The sequence below is a fragment of the Accipiter gentilis genome, chromosome 10 (genome assembly GCF_929443795.1).
Source record: "Accipiter gentilis chromosome 10, bAccGen1.1, whole genome shotgun sequence".
Taxonomy (NCBI): domain Eukaryota; kingdom Metazoa; phylum Chordata; class Aves; order Accipitriformes; family Accipitridae; genus Astur; species Astur gentilis.
This window is the reverse complement of record NC_064889.1, coordinates 18,999,427-19,015,788: the sequence shown is the minus strand read 5'-3', so window position 1 is coordinate 19,015,788 and position 16,362 is coordinate 18,999,427. Positions and strand designations below refer to the sequence as shown.

General features: G+C 45.5%; 1 protein-coding gene across 1 annotated transcript in view; it reads right to left on the bottom strand.

The window, feature by feature from the left end:
- SLCO3A1 (solute carrier organic anion transporter family member 3A1) overlaps positions 1-16,362 on the bottom strand; it is a 153,405-nt gene that overhangs the window by 121,355 nt on the left and 15,688 nt on the right. Inside the window, exon 2 of the mRNA XM_049812746.1 lies at positions 3,857-4,322. Within this exon, the coding sequence (XP_049668703.1) occupies positions 3,857-4,322 (466 nt within the window). The remainder of the gene's footprint in view (positions 1-3,856; positions 4,323-16,362) is intronic.

The following is a 16,362-nucleotide window of genomic DNA, read 5'->3' as shown; positions in this document are numbered from 1 at the left end:
AACAAGCCTTGCACAGTCTGCAGGAGTGAGGAATTCCTCCACTCAAAGGGGTTACTTATGGCCAGATGCCAATAAATACACAGGTAAAATTAACCTGCTTGTTTGGAACCTCTAGATGGAAGTTCAGATCTTAAATACAAGAGCAGACCCAAACAGAGAGAAGCAAACCAGCAGCGAACCAGAAGATTTTTTCCTAACTTCAAACAGCTAAGAAAATTCCTTTATTTTTTCATCTTTTGGCTGCTATTGCCAACGTTACGACCTTTGTGTTGAGCAGGCGCTCGGATGCTGAAATGGGAGGAGAATATATTTCCCATCATTAGCAGAAGCAGGCATGGTCCCGCTATCTTTCTAACTCTGTTACAGCACAAATGTGTTTTCTTTTGAACATCCTTTGGTGCATACTTCCACGCATGCATCTTTTTGATTTGATTTGCCCTCAGCTACCACAACACAGCCCTCTTTGCTAGGGCTGGTTACTACAGCAACAGAATCTGTTTGAGTTTGGTAGCAACACATTGCAGCCATCAAAAAATCTGCTATTAGCTCAAGAAACATGAAACTACATGTCAGCAGCCCATGCCACAAAGATAAGTTTCTGTAATATCTCACCCCTGTCTCTCTAATTATGAAACTCTATGAATCCTCACCTCCTTGGCAGAGCACAAGCCTGAGCAACCTCTGCCTTCAAAGAACGCACAACAGAGGTGCACTGCCCACCATCTCCTGTGTGCCTGTCACTGCAGAGAAACCACGAGCCAGATTTGACAGACTTCATGGCCAGAAATATTATATTCCACAGATGCTATTACTTGCACTAGCAGTTAAAGCCAAAGTTTCACTTTAAATTCCATATGGTATCACATCTGCATTCTTCTGCACACACGTATTAGTACTAATACAAAAAGAAGAACGGTTGGGGGCACGGGGGACACACGTGGGATGACACATTCTTGGGTTTGGGGGGTTTTTGTTCTGGGGTTTGTTTTGAAACTAGCGGAGTCTTCCTGTATTGTCATTTCACTGCAAAGAGACAGTATTAGATATTATATTAAGTTACTCCACTGAACTCTTGTACAACTCAGAAAGAAGGAAAACAACTCTCAGTGCACAGAGTTATTTCTATCTAATTCACTGCCTTAGGACACAAGAGGGTTTTTATTGCAGCAGGTGAACAATTACTAGCACTTAGGTGAGAGATTGCTGCTTTCCGCCCCCCACAGCTACCATACAGCCCAAATGTAGCATATACGTACTCGATGTTAGCAATACACTAAAGACAGCATGAACTGGTCAATCTGATCATTTCTTAGCCACAGCCAGCCATGACAGAAAGTTCGGCCAGACTATTATTGCTGTTATTAATTAGTTTCTATCCTGAGAGAACAACCTATGCCAGATTTGCTCCTAATTTAAACTGAAAGAACCTACCCAAAAAAGTTTTATCCGGTCACACACAGCGTAGCCCCTATTGAGTGAGCGTGCTATTATGAGAAAGCAAACTGATATAATTATAGCACAGTGACAGTATGCAGTCTGTAGTTATTTCCTCTGCAAAACAGAAGAATGAAGTGGGTAAGCTGCTCAGCCAGCTTTCTGCTAAGGCCACTGAAAATTGCATTGATGACATCAACAAAATTAATCAGTTAAAGACAAATCTGAGCAAATAATTCTCAAAAAAATTTTAAACTGAGGAATTTGACCTCTTCTCAAGTATTCACAAACCTGAGAAGACATGTACATTTCCACCAGCTGCTTCTCCATTTATATTCATTCACAGAATAGATTTTTTGCTGTAATTTTTTCCTGTTAGCTTTTATTTTTACTAGCCAAATTGATTGCAGGTTGATACAAGAATTAATCATTCCATATCTGAAAACCTACTTGTGATGGATAGGCTGGGACAGGGCAGATACTAAACTTCATTGTTGGTACGGCTGATTGGTTGAGCACATATACATGCACTTTTCTGCAACCCATAATTCATACACAGAAATTCAGATTATGATTTTCATAGCTAAAGCCAGTAAAGCAAACAACCCCAAAATGTTCGTGTTTTTTTTAAACTCTGCAGTAGAAGGGAACATGGTTAGAAGCATATGTCTGAAGAAAAAATAATGAAGCAGCATATAGTAAGCAGAAATCATTTTCTGGCAGTATTTTCCCAGCTACAGTTGAACTGCCAACTTTAAAGAAGTTATTTTAGCATACAAGATGAATATATCTCAGGAACAAAAAGAATCACTCTTCCTAATCCTCCTCTCATGCACCCTCCTCAATCCTGTTCTCAGACATGAAACATTGCTTTAAAAGTGCCCATGGAACAGACTGAAAGAAGTTGCTGCTTCTCTATATAGTTATTTATAATAGATAATCTTAGAATCACTCTTAATTCCAGCTCATCATTTATGGTGTTGGCAAAGTTGCTCCAGTGAATTTAGTCTCATTATTCACCTTCAGGCTGTACAGTATCTTGTATTTTATATATCATCCTGCTTTATCCAGCACTTACAGAACCAAGTGAAGCTGAATAATGATCCAAGGACAAAGCTAAATGCTGAAATACTATGCTCTTATGGCCAGTTACAGGAAAACATGGACAGACTTTGAATATGCAGGAGAACCTCTTTAAGTAAAGTAGCAATACAATCAGGAATGCCATAGCATACTATATAGTCAGTCTTTCCAACAGGCCTCTTCGCTATCCCAAGACACTGAACACCATTCAGAAAGTCAGCAGGACTGTTCAGCTTTGCTGTCTATGGTCATAACCCAGCTGCATTCAGCTATGCTTGGGAACTTGATAAAAACGTTTTTGCAAAAAAATAACCAACCCAAAAACAAACAGTAATGGGATCATCCATTCAGTTGAAAGTCACGTCAAGACAGGGATGATGGGCAAGTGCACAGAGTTTTGATTACTAGAAGCTATACTAACAAATGCAGAAGGATCGCATTAATGGCAGCGCACACTTCACTGATTTACTGCATCGGAGCCATTTATCTAGTGACAAGTCCTGCAGGAAGAAGAATGAGCCTAGCTGGTAAGTTTTTTTCAGAGAACAACTTCACCCACAACATCCCCTTTAAACCTTCTGGAAAAGGTACTGCTGCTGAAACCCATAAGCACTTTACACCAATAACAGAGATATTTCACTGGGTAACTGAAGCAAATTTTCATATCTTAACCAACTGGAAGAATTTTGCAACATGATCACCAGAATCAGGAGTTCTACTTCAGGCTCACCATATCTCAAAATAGACCTCACCAGCTTCCGCACCCCATTCCATCACAGGGATCACATTATCTGGGGTCCTGCCACAGCATGCTGGGTCACAGCACCTACTCGGTAACAAGCACTTCCTTGCTACAATGTGATGGTGGTAGTGACAAGACATGCATCTCCTCCCAGTCTCCTTATACTGCAATGATCATTCAGACACAGACAAATGCTTTGGAACAGGAAGGGAACTAGGGCACCTTGGGGGGAAAAAAATCCTTATCACATATGCCACGTGGAAATTCTTCAGCTAAAACTCAACCATAAGCCACCAATATCTGAATTTAAGGCAATCTGGGCAAACACAATAGAAGCAGTGAGCATCTGCCTAATCATCCAATAATAATCACCATGGCTGCCAACCTTTACCATTGCCACAATACAAGCAAATATCACAGTGTTCCCCTGCTGCTTACAATGGCTTGGTGTAGATAGCCATGCCAAGTTACCTTCACAAGCACAGCAGCACATGGAGAAGAGGCCTCAAGGCATCCCTTCCACTGGTGTCAAACAGAAAACAGGAGCGAGATGCCAGCCCACAAGGAAAGCCTTCAGTGAGAAGTTCAGAGCCTTACCTATATACAGGGAGGAATCTTTACGCCTCACGTGGTCATCAATGTAGGAAACTCCCAGGGGCTGGACAGGGGTAGCACCAATGCCCAGGAGGACCTGTGCTCCAATGAGCAGCAAGTACATCATGTTGGTAGCAGTCCTATTCCTGCAGATAAGGTCCGGGTCTGGTCCCTCATCACTGGTAGACCCATTGGCAGCACACACATCCCTCCCTTCAGCCCCCCAGCGTATTTCTCCCGATTCATACTCGTACTGATGGGTCAGAAATTCAGGCAACGCGGAAAGGAGGGCACCCAAGGCCATGACTATCCCTCCACATCCTATCAAGCGTGGCCGGTGTCCTCGGGCTCCAAAGTAGCTCACGAAGAGGATGAGGGCCAGGTTGCCAATCTCGAAGCTGCTGGCAATGACTCCCACATCAGCACTCTGAAGGTTGAATCGCCGCTCCAAGGTGGTTAAAACACTCACCTACAACAGAGAAATCCAGAGAAAATTACTGAGAGGGAATACAACCTGCCTTCTGTCCTCCCCATATGTCCTGCTAAAGCATAAGTTTCCTTGACTTTCCCTTGGAGTCAAAACCACACACATCAACGACGTCCAAATCACAGCATAGTAGTAGCTGACCTCCAAGCATGATCTGAGTGTTCAAATACAGCCGCATCAGAAGGTCCTAATACCAAGTGACATTTCACAGCCTACCACCTGTCTGAGCACTTGTTCACTTCCAAATTCCCGCATACATCAATGTATATTTTGGGTGCCTGCAGAGACCCATGACTCGGGGACTGGTTAGCCTCTCTTTGGGTTCACTTTCTATTTGAATGCACAGCCTTCACATTGGAAACACTGTCCCACCAAACCAAGGCACAAACCACACCAAGCCTCACATCATGCCAGGCACCCAATCTTTCTCTTGGAATGAACCGCAGTTAGCAAGCAGCAGAAAACCTTGTGGATACTTGACTCACACACCAGCACAAGGCCATCAAGTCAGTCAGAGACAGTGATGCACAAAAAGGCAATGTGGCCAGCATAGAAGGCTTCTATTAAAGTATATAAATAAAATGCTGATCAAAGGGTTTAAACTGTTTGTGGATTAGTTAATGACTGGGATTGTCACTTAGAGAATATTTTTTAAAAGACAGGCCAATTAAAGTTTACATAAAAGATTTAAATCCACCACGGGAAGATTTAACAAATGGTGGTTATTTAACACTAAGAAGAGAGAAGCACATGAATAATCTTCAAATGTTTAACATTGCTGCAAAAAGGAATGACCTGTTCTTTGTATTCAAAATGGGCAGGACAAGAAGTGACAGGTTTAACTGCAGCAGAGATGATTCAAGTTAAATACAAGGTGGGGAGAAACTAGACTTTTACTGGTAAGGATTGTGAAGCACTGAAATACACTGCCTAGAGAGGCTGCAGAGATCTTTAAAAGAGCATAGACCAGCATCTGTCGGGAAAGACACAGGTATGACTGATCTTGCCATAGGGCAGGAAAATGAAGCAGATCATCTCTTGAGAGTTCTTCCAGTCTTGATTACATGATGCAATGAAACACAATGTGGATTTTCTGCAAAAGTCATAGCACTGATCAGAGTATGAAAACAAAACATTAGGTACCTCACTTGCTGTCATCCCTACTCAAGGGAGAAAAACTCAGCACATTCTCAAGTCTATAGCAGTGTGCCCCTTATACAGGAAAAAAAAAACCCAAAACAAAAGAAATTTTGAACGTGTCACAGAAATGCCAAAAACTTTTACCTTGGATAAAAGACTATCTTGTTCTTTGGATTGCAAAAGATGAAGATATTTAAGGTTATCCTAAAACAGGCAGGTTTCGCTATTAAAAAAAAGTGATAAAGACCTCAGAGCAGAAGGTAGCCCCTGGATAGAATAAAAATAGCCTCCCACTGGAGGCACCGAAAATCTTTACTGATAAACCTCACGAAGCAGGAGCCAGTCTGACCGACTTTAAAGTATTCTGACAGCAGCTCTTCTCCGGGGGCAGTTAGCCTCTGTTAGGGTACACCAGGGCACCGTTGGACAAAGACAGCCCCATCGGCAACAAAATGGAAACAACCCACTTCTGCTGCTTTGCATAAGCAAAAGCTCCCAAACCTGACCCTGATAAGTGTCCAAGTCAGATCTCCAAAACTGGATTGTTTTAATGTTTTCTGAAAATTCAGCCTTCATCCCATAGAGACAGTTATCGTTTTATACCACCACTGTAATCCTCCCCCACTAAAGAGCCAAGAACTGAGGCAAGGTGAACAAAAAAACCCACCCACCCTAAAAATCAAACCCTGTGACTCCAGGCAGTGCAATAGCAATAATTCTTCCCCACACCAAAGCCAAGTGAAGATGAGCATGTCAGAGGGAGAGGAGATCGCCACTTCATCTGAAAGACCAGGTGCAGGTACCTGCTGGGATGAAACAGCTCTGTGATTCACCAGGGGAAACGATGTCCTCTCATGCGAGGGGACAGCACAGCCTGTCCCTGCTCCAGCGACCTTGGCCGTGCTGCTTGGCAGCACACATCTAACAGCGACACCACTGCTCCCAACCCTCTGTGGGAGCCAGGGTGACAAAGCTAAGCAGGTAGGGACAGACACTGCTAGAAAACACTACATTGGGATTTTCAAAGCAAGGCACACCAGGGTGGAGGGATACGGTCAACATGCCATTGTCCCAGGCAGCCCCACCAGGCACTCGTGCAACAGAGCTACGTTTATCATCCACAACACGGGACTGGTTTTGTTGCAAGGTGTGATATAACAGGGCTAGTGCAGATCGACTGGTAGGACTCCAGACTTCAACACCACACAGCAAACACCAACAAACGCCAAGTGATACAAAGCCGCCAGTATGGGAGCCCTCCTTCATGCTACCACCTCCAGCACATCCCTAGAAGAACTCGGCTATAGTTGAGGTCCCATGAACACCGTTTTTGGCAGAATCTCTCCAAGATGAGTATATAACTCTGAGCATGCAAACTCACATCCATGGTGCTCATTTCTGAGCTGTACCTACATAGGAAACTAATAGTTACTCATTACAGCTGTGTAAACTGAGGCACAGAGAGCCAAATACTGAGAAAAGTACAGTCAACAAAATTAATTTGCGATGGAATAATTTAGGCTGGGAGGTTGAAAGCCAACAGAAGTGATTTCCCAAGGCCAAGTGGTATTATGTAGCTTTGGAAGTCTCTCTCACATTTTGACCTGGCTGCTGAATTTTAGGCTTTTCCCATACATATATACAAGAGGCTAGAAAGCAGGATGGTATTTAGAAACACTTGGGTGCCACACAAGGGTCAGATTTTGGACAGCTGGATTTCAGATAAAATCCTCCACCATTTCTAAGTGCGGTTCACACTGACAGGTACAGTAAATTAGTGACAAACCTGGGAAATAAAGCCAGAAGTCCCAATTCTCATTCTGCTCTTATTTCAGTGGGACTTCAGTAGTTCTTTTCCTTTTTACTAAAGCTAAACTACTCACAATAGGGAACCAGAGTCTCACCATCCCCTAACAGTTTCTTGCTTTGCTTTGATGAAGAGACTGAAACAAAAGGGGGAAAAGGAGGAGGAGGAGAACACAAAGCAAACTCCAACTGTCCTGATAAAAGCTGGCAGAAGTTCTCCTTATTCCTCTGGCCAGACCTCACTACGTTTCCCAGCTTGCTCCTTCTGACTGTAGCACTGCCACCCAGTGCTACCAGCTGTCTTTATTAAGTGGGGTATGGGGTGCAGTGGGGGGCAACAGTGAAAGAACAAAATCATTACATCAGCCTTGAGCATCCAGAGGAAAACAGCATCCAAGTACAAAGCGCTGAGACCAGCATCAGCAGAGTAGCCTCCAAAACACTGACGGTCGGGGGGAGCAGAATAAATCCCCAAATAAAAATAGGGCTGGGAAATAAACTGTCAACGTGCAGATTTTTAGCCAGAGAACACCAGGAGCACAACTGCATTACATCCAGGGTGGCTGCAGCCCAGACAGCACAGCCCAAACTCTTGCTTTGACATTGGCTGTGACCTTAAATACACAGGCCGACTACAAAATCAGCATTAACACAGGAGAGATGTTACCTGCGTTTATTCAAAACTGATTCTAGCCATGAGCTGAGGTTTTTCTCCCACCCCATCTTTACGGGGCTTCCTGCATATAAAGTGTAATCTGACTAAATACTTGCAGTTTGCACATGGGATGCTCCCAGTGCCCTTCTAACTGGTGGATAAAAGAGCACTGTATTGCCCATATTCCCTTTCACAAGCCTGCTCCCCAGCAGATAAGCCTGCTCCCCAGCAGATAAGCCATCACTGCTCCTAGACACTAACTCTATTTATCGAGAGTTACATAAAACATTGCAAAAGACACGACAGGTCCCTGTAAAATAGTGACATCACGTGAACAGGCTGCAAGGAGAGTCCCTGTGTGCTGAGACCAGGTTGAGCATTCAAGAGGGCAGTCCACGTGGATGTTGGTTTAATAGCAGGGACGAGGAGAATGGAGTGGTGAGGCAGTACAGCGGCTTCAGATGGACAACCTCCTGCTAAAACACAGCAGGGAACACAAGGAGCCCACATTATTAGCTGTGAAGCTGCTATTTCCTGGCTCCTGTCAATTTACACAGCTGTTTTGCCAGGGCTGGAAAGAACAGATTAAGAGGCTATTCAGTCAAAAAAGCTTCTAATGTAAGATGAAAACAGTTACCAGGAAGCTATTACAACATCCAGTAAAACTCATGCAGACAAGATAACATGAGACACGTGCGGTTTGACCCCATAAAGTTAGTGGTGTGAAACCACCCACTGGACAAGTCCAGAGAAGGCATACGAGGACAGAGGTAGAGACAGCATTGTAATTGTGGCAAATGCCAGTGCCCACAATGTTGGGAACAGTACTGAAGCTACAGCTTCGTATGGGTATGTCCCTGTGCTAAAGAGAGCTGTACCTTGCCTGTTGCTCTTACGTCCTCCCGTCTGTCCTGCAGACCAGTGCTTAGCAGGTCACTGAGGCTCTCTGTCTAGCAAAGTACTTCAGCTGCAGCACTGTACACAGCCCTCAGTTGTGCCAGCCTTGCTGCCTTTTTCCATGTCTCACGGTCTCCACCAGCCCCTTTGATAGGAATTGCCTTTCTATGTCTAACTGCATCCTCTGTCTCCAGCGGGACTCCTGTTTCACGCACTCCAGACACCTCCCACCCAGTTTTTAGCAGCAGATCCACTAAGATTTAGCTATGGCATTAGAGATATCAACAGAACCATGCAGCTGTTGTTACTCCACAAGTTCATGCTCCTCCAGACTAAGTCTACACCAGATCAGTCAATTGGACCACCGTAAACTAAATCAGGTTGGGCACCTGTGTACCTTGCTCATGCAGAAAGTGGGCCTGGGATCTAGAAAGATCACATAACCCAGCCTTCTCCCTTTCTGTGAACACACCGCCTAACACACAATAACAAGAAGTAATTAAAACTTACACCATGCTTGCACTATCTCTTCTTCTTCTTACAGAGCCACAGAAGTCTGCACACAAGCATTTCATCTCGTGTGATTTCGAAGACTAAGCTCAAAAGGACCTGGGCTAAAGGGGCCTCCTAAGTCCACCGTAAAACACTCTTCAATGATGGAAAAAGGAAAATGATCTCACATAATGCATACAGTGATAAGTGACCCACATCAAAAGAAAAGAAAAAAAAAGGAAAGACATCAATCACCACCTTAAAAATTTCCAGCCAAAGCAACTTCTATAGCAACCCCTGTAACTAAATCCAGGGAAGCTTTTGCCATGCTATTCTGGACTTATTTCAATAATACATGCTCACATTCATCATTCCTGTCTGTCCCAAATCTATAGATCTTGGCATTTCTGAAGCAAGGTAAATTTGTTCTCTCTATAGGCTGTTTATTTTATATTAATGCTCAGCAAAAATGCAATCCACAAACCTGCTTCACACTATTGCCCCACTTTATCACTAAGAAATGAACCGAAGGCTGGGGACACCATTATGGAGTCAGAGACACAATGCATAGAAAATGAATATCATATTGTTCGTATCTCCAATGATCAAGTCATATTCACCCACAGAGTCTACAGATAAGTTCATTGTATTAATAATACAGGGTTATATATAGAAAACACATTGACTTTATGCCTGAAGGGCCTTTTTAAAAGGCTCCTTTTTAATGTAAAATACATTTTCTCAGTTATGTGGTAAAAGATCGGACTTGAAGAGACATGTCTGCAGTGCTACAGGGTGTAAAATAATTGCCTGGCAACTATGTTCCCAAAGGAAAACAAACATGAACCCTCTCCCAGAGTCTCCATTACAGAGCTGGGAAACACAAGGTTCCTCAAAGAGCCAAAGTGATCATGACAGAAAAAGCCGCTGCTTCCACACACCTCCACCCACTTCTTCAGATGTCACCTCATCCTCTCTTCCAGCAGCCATGCAGGACTGGGCAAAGGGCATCCCATAGTTGGAGGCAAGGTCTCCTCCCCATAGAGCTGGTACCCATGGGCTCAGCCTGCCTTGCCACCCACTCTCTGAACTGACAGCACAGCCACCAGGCTCAGGCTTCAAGCCCAAGGGAACGGCAATGATCCTCTGCTCTGATGTTTTTCTGCTCCGCAGTTCCAGTGTTCAGATGATCACTTGGGGTTGGGCCCCATTTTTTAAAAAAGCAGACAACTCCCATGGCATTTTATCACAGAATGGTTTGGGTTGGAAGGGACCTTAAAGATCACCAAGTTCCAACCCCCCTGCCATGCGCAGGGACACCTTCCACTAGACCAGGTTGCTCAAAGCCCCATCTAACCTGACCTTGAACACTTCCAGGGATGGGGCATCCACAACTTCTCTGGGCAACCTGTTCCAGTGCCTCACCACCCTCACTGTAAAGAACTTCTTCCTAATATCTAATCTAAATCTACCCTCTTTCAGTTTAAAACCTTTACACCCTCGTCCTATCACTACACTCTCTGATAAAGAGTCTCTCCCCATCTTTCCTGCAGCCCCCCCTTTAGGTACTGGCAGGCTGCTGTAAGGTCTCCTCAGAGCCTTCTCTTCTCCAGGCTGCACAACCCCAACTCTCTCAGCCTGTCTGCATAGGAGGTGCTCCAGCCCTCTGATCATCTTCATGGCCCTCCTCTGGACCCACTCAAGCAGGTCCATGTCTTTCTTACGCTGGGGGCCCAAGAGCTGAAAGCAGGACTCCAGGTGGGGTCCCACAAGAGCAGAGGGGGACAATCACCTCCCTTGACCTGCTGGTCACGCTTCTTTTGCTGTGGCCCAGGATACAGTTGGCTTTCTGGGCTGCAAACGCACATGGCCCAGCCTGTATTTGTGCTTGGGATTGCCCTGACCTATGTGCAGGACCCTGCACTTGGCCTTCTTGAACTTCAGGAGGTTTGCACAGGTCCACCACACAGCTTGGTGTTGTCGGCAAACTTGCTGAGGGTTCACTCAATCCCACTGTCCACGTCGCCAACAAAGATGTTAAACAGCGCTGGTCCCAATACCGACCCCTGAGGAATGCGACTCGTCACTGGTCTCCACTTGGACATCAAGCCGTTGACTGCAACTCTTTGAGCGCGACCATCCAGCCAATTCCTTAACCACCAAGTGATCCATCTGTCAAATCCATGTGTCTAATTTAGAGACAAGGATGTTGTGCAGGACAGTGTTAAAGGCTTTGCACAAGTGCAGGTAGATGACATCCATAGCACTTCTCTTATCCACCAACAGTGTAACCCCCCATAGAAGGCCACCAAATTTGTCAGGCATGACCTGCCCTTAGTGAAGCTATGTTGGCTGTCACTAATCACCTCCTTGTTTTCCATGTGCCTTAGCATAGTTTCTGGGAGGATCAGCTCCATGATCTTGCTGAGCACAGAGGTTAGACTAACTGGCCTGTAGTACCCCGGGTCTTCCTTTTTTCCCTTTTTAAAAGTGGGGGTTATGTTTCCCCTTTTCCAGGCAGTGGGAACTTCACTGTACTGCCACAGTTACTCAAATATGACAGACAGGGTCTTCGCAACTTCATCTGCCAGTTCCCTCAGGACTTGTGGATGTATCTCATCAGGTCCCATGGACTTGTGCACCTTCAGGTTCCTCAGATGGTCTTGAACCTGATCTTCTCCTACAGTGGGCAGTTCTTCATTCTCCCAGTCCCTGCTTTTGCCTTCTGTGACTTGGGTGGTGTGGCTGGAGCACTTGCCGGTGAAGACCGAGGCAAAAAAAGTCATTGAGTACCTCAGCATTCTCCGTGTCCCAATTCCTTCTGGAGAGGACCCACATTTTTGCTAGTCTTCTTTTTATCACTGATGTACCTATAGAAGCTTTTCTTGTAGCCTTTGACATCCCTGGCCAGATTTAATTCTATCAGAGCTTTAGCTTTCCTAACCTGATCCCTGGCTGCTTGGACAATTTCTCTGCATTCCTCACAGGCTACCTACCTGTCCTTGCTTCCACCCTCTGTAGGCTTCCTTTTTGCGTGACAGACGGACCCCATCAGCCCCCAGTAGACCAGATTTCTCAAAGCAAGTCCGATGGTCTAAGTAGCCGAACTCCTGGCTCTGGCACCAGTCCTGTAACTATTTGTTGATTCACCAGATTCGACTAACCCTTTCAAACCCCTTCCCTTTGACCAGGAGGATTGATGAAAAACCTACCTGCACTCCAGAATCCCTTACCACTGCTCCCAGGGCTCTGTAATCCTTCTTGATATTCCTCAGACTGTTCCTGGCTGTATTGCTGGTGCCCACATGAAACAACAGCAGCAGATAATAGTTGGTGGACTGTACAAAGCTTGGTAGTCTCTCGGTGACATGCCTGATAGGAGCCCCTCTAGGGCCCCTCTAGGTGTAGCAGCACACCCCTCTAGACAGTGCGTTAGGTCAGCAGAAGAGAGTCACCTACTACTGTCACTTAGTGGCACTGGTTGTTACACGGGGAGCAGATAGGGCTGCCTTACTTGGCTCCAGTGTCTCTCCTGATGTGACAGGTCCTTCCTCTTCAGCCTGCAGGCGGTGAAGCAGTTCTCCAAGGGCACTTCAGGCTTTGGGGGAAGTCTTTTCCTCCTGCAGGTCCTTGCCATTGCAAGCTTCCATTCTTGTGCATTATTGCCCCTCCAACTTCTTCCCTGTGTGCCAGTGGGGGAGTTTTTGGCTGTTTGGCTGTGGATCCACTGAAAACTGCGCTCAGAACCAGCTATCTAACTCCTTCTCAGCCTCCCTGATGTTACACAGCCTTCTCACTGCCTCCTGCAGCTCAGCCACCTGCTGCAGGAGGTCCTCCACCTGGGCACACCTTCTGCAGGCAGCTTTGCTGCCTGTCCCTGCCCCAGGAGAAAGGTCTAGGCTCTTCCTGCAGTCTGAGGTCTGTACTGCAGCTTCTCCCTTCAGCAGCTCCGTCTGGGTAGAGGCACTGGCCACCACTGGGGTAGATGGCGCAGACCTGCCAGCCGGAGCTGCAGCCTTTGCACTCAGACGACTATTCTCCATTCTGCCCACTCCTTTGCTATCGGATGGCTGGGAGGAGGGCAACAAGCTTAATACTCTTTGCCCAGCCCCAGGCGTCAGCATTCCTTGCTGTTCCCCATCCTGCTGAAATAGTGAAGGCATCAGGACCTCCCATCTCAGGCTGCTGATCATTTGTTTCAACACCATTCCTGATCCAGTAAAGTCAGTGGAAACTTAAGAGATGTTCTCACCGCAGATGCTAGCAACCCACGCTGGCTTTGGGCACATGAACATAAGGGAAAACAAAAAAGGGTGGCGATATGAACACACCCAAGCTGGCTCTGCTCAAGGTCTGGAAATCATCGCTGCATAGAAATTTGCATTCACATGACAGGGATAATAGACGCCGCAGCTGAACCACTGCTGAGAAGTAGGGTGCTATTAGCTTGGCTGTTGCTGCATGTGCCTATGCTGTTTCTAGGCCAGCACTGGAAAATCTGCAAGTTACTGTACTGGTGCCATGATGAGTTTGCAGCTCGGATCTATTCTTCACTGGTTGAAAAATTAATTTTATATTCTAGTGACCAGCTCTGAGATTACTGACACAATCCAAATTAAGCACACATTCAAGGTCAGGATTTTCAGGGGCCTGAGTAGAAAGGGTATTACTCTGTGCAGCCAGAGGAACAGCACACCACACTCCTGCTCGAGGCAAGACACGTATTTTTGGCAACCCCTCCTCTCTAGCACCATGCAGAAAACTCTTCTGCCATCTCTTGTACCCCACTGTACATCTCTCCCCATTTCAGTAGTTGAAGCATCCTGTGCCACTTGCCCTCAGCCAACGCAGGGCACAAAGCAAGTGTATCTGGGTCACCCTTTGCGGGTTACGCAGCTATGCCACAAACACTCACAGCAATGCTATATGCTGTTGCACATTGCAAACAGAGCAAAGAGCAGTCGGCACCCACAGAAGACATCCTGTTTGGTCAGGAGCTGATACACCAGTGTAAAGCCACAGTCTGTTTCAAAGTAGCTTAAAACAGAAAAAAACCCCTCACCTGCCTCTCAAAGTTAAACAAGTGTATTTTCCACTACTCTAGTGAAACTGCGATCCATATTGATCAAATATGCAACACAAAAACCTAACCTCTACTCCAGGCAATCATTGCAGCAATCAGCAAGGCAACTGGGCTGTCGTTATCTTCCCCATTTGTTTCTTAAGGATCCTGCATGGGACACAAGGGACTGACCCCCTTTCCCTGCCTCCCCTGAGGAAGAGAAGGAACACTGCCCCATTTAGAGAGGTGTGAACAAAAAGATCGTCAGGGGTGTTATTTGCAACTACCCCCTCACATCCATCATGGAAAGTTAGCGTGAGTCACCGACAGCTCAAAATAGACCCAGGTACAGAGCACCAGGCCACACCGAACTTCCTAGTAAAACTTGAAAGGCTTTTTCTGCTGCTCTGCAACAGATGTGCACCGTGGCTGAGATCTGCATTTTGTTAACCTTTTGAAGTCCCAACATATGGTGATATTATCGCAACTGCAGACTGATTGTCCACACAAGCTTTCCGCCTCCAAGTCTGCTGCTGTTCAAGATTCACCTCACTGTGGGAAGACAGGTAATATTTTAGTCTCTGACAAGTTATCTACATAAATACATCCCATGCCAGAATCCATTTGTAGCCTACACTGCTTTTTAGTAGCACACAAACAACAAAGCTAGTAGATATTTGAATCCTTATTTATTTTTAAATGTCATGTCATTTTCACTGGCAGCAAAATAATGCATCATAAGCATACTAAGAAGCACAAACCTCAACCCTGTAACTGTATTTTTGCATGCTTTAAAAACTGTAGCACAGAACAGTGCCGCCGGCACATTTCAAACCCGGAGGATGAAGAATTCCGTGTGGAATAAGTGCACAGCAGCAGGGGCTCGTGAGCAGGGGCAGCCACTTAGCTCTGTCAAAGTAAACAGCCAGGGGAAAGCAGCCAGAGCATCTTTGACACATTCAGAGATGGATCTCCTTTTTTTCCTGTGGCTGGCAAGTAGGTGTACAAAGCCAGATGAAGAAGAATTTAAACCATATATAACTCAGATGTAGGCTCCTACAGCATGAAAGGCACTCTTGGCCTTATAAAGGACTGGCAACAAGATTCATACATGGCTCCGGGACTCTGTAAACAGGGCAGCATTGCCCAAGGTTCACTTCCAGTGGCAAAGAGGAGATGAAACTCATGTCTCTGGAAGACTGTTAACAGGAAAAAAGTCCCTTCCTAAGTACTATCAAAGCACTGGAGAGGCAGGATTGTAAGCTGTCACACTGCAACATCCTCACTTCTCCGCCTCCCCAAATCAATGCAAGTTTGCTTGTTTATCTAGTAAAATACTTCCTAACACAACACTTTTATGCCTGCAGAGAAGGCTTTCTACTAGAAACAGGGCTACTTACCACAGCAGAAACCATAACGCAAGCCTGGCAAGAAAACCTGTCATGCAAAGGACTTCATGTTATCTTAATTTATGAACAAGAGCTGAATTCAGGGCTAAGGGTTGCATCCGAGTTATGTCACAGTGCAGATCAAGAAGAGAGGCCTGTGGAGCTGGTTGCAGAAGCATTCCCAGCTGCCAGGCACGAACCAGGGCAGAAGTGACACAGGCAGGACACTCTGAAGCAGCATTAATAAAAGCTTTCATGGAAGCTGAATTCAGTTTTCACGGTTGGAGGACAACAGTGATTATATAAAGGCTATATACTGAGAGAGGAGGTTTTCTGACAAGTCCTACTACTTTTCTCCTCATCTGCTCTGGCTCTGCTGATATCTCTCGTACTCCACTCCCTACCCAGCAGCAAGGATGCTTGGCTACAACAAATGGGAACTCAGCTTTCGGAGAAGTTAGAGGCATTTCTCATCAACCAGTACATGAAATGCTTTAATTTAGTAAGGCTTGTGAGGAAGGAAGCCATTTAAAAGGGAACCAAGAAAATGGCCACATTGTATTGTGATTCATAACAACTCAT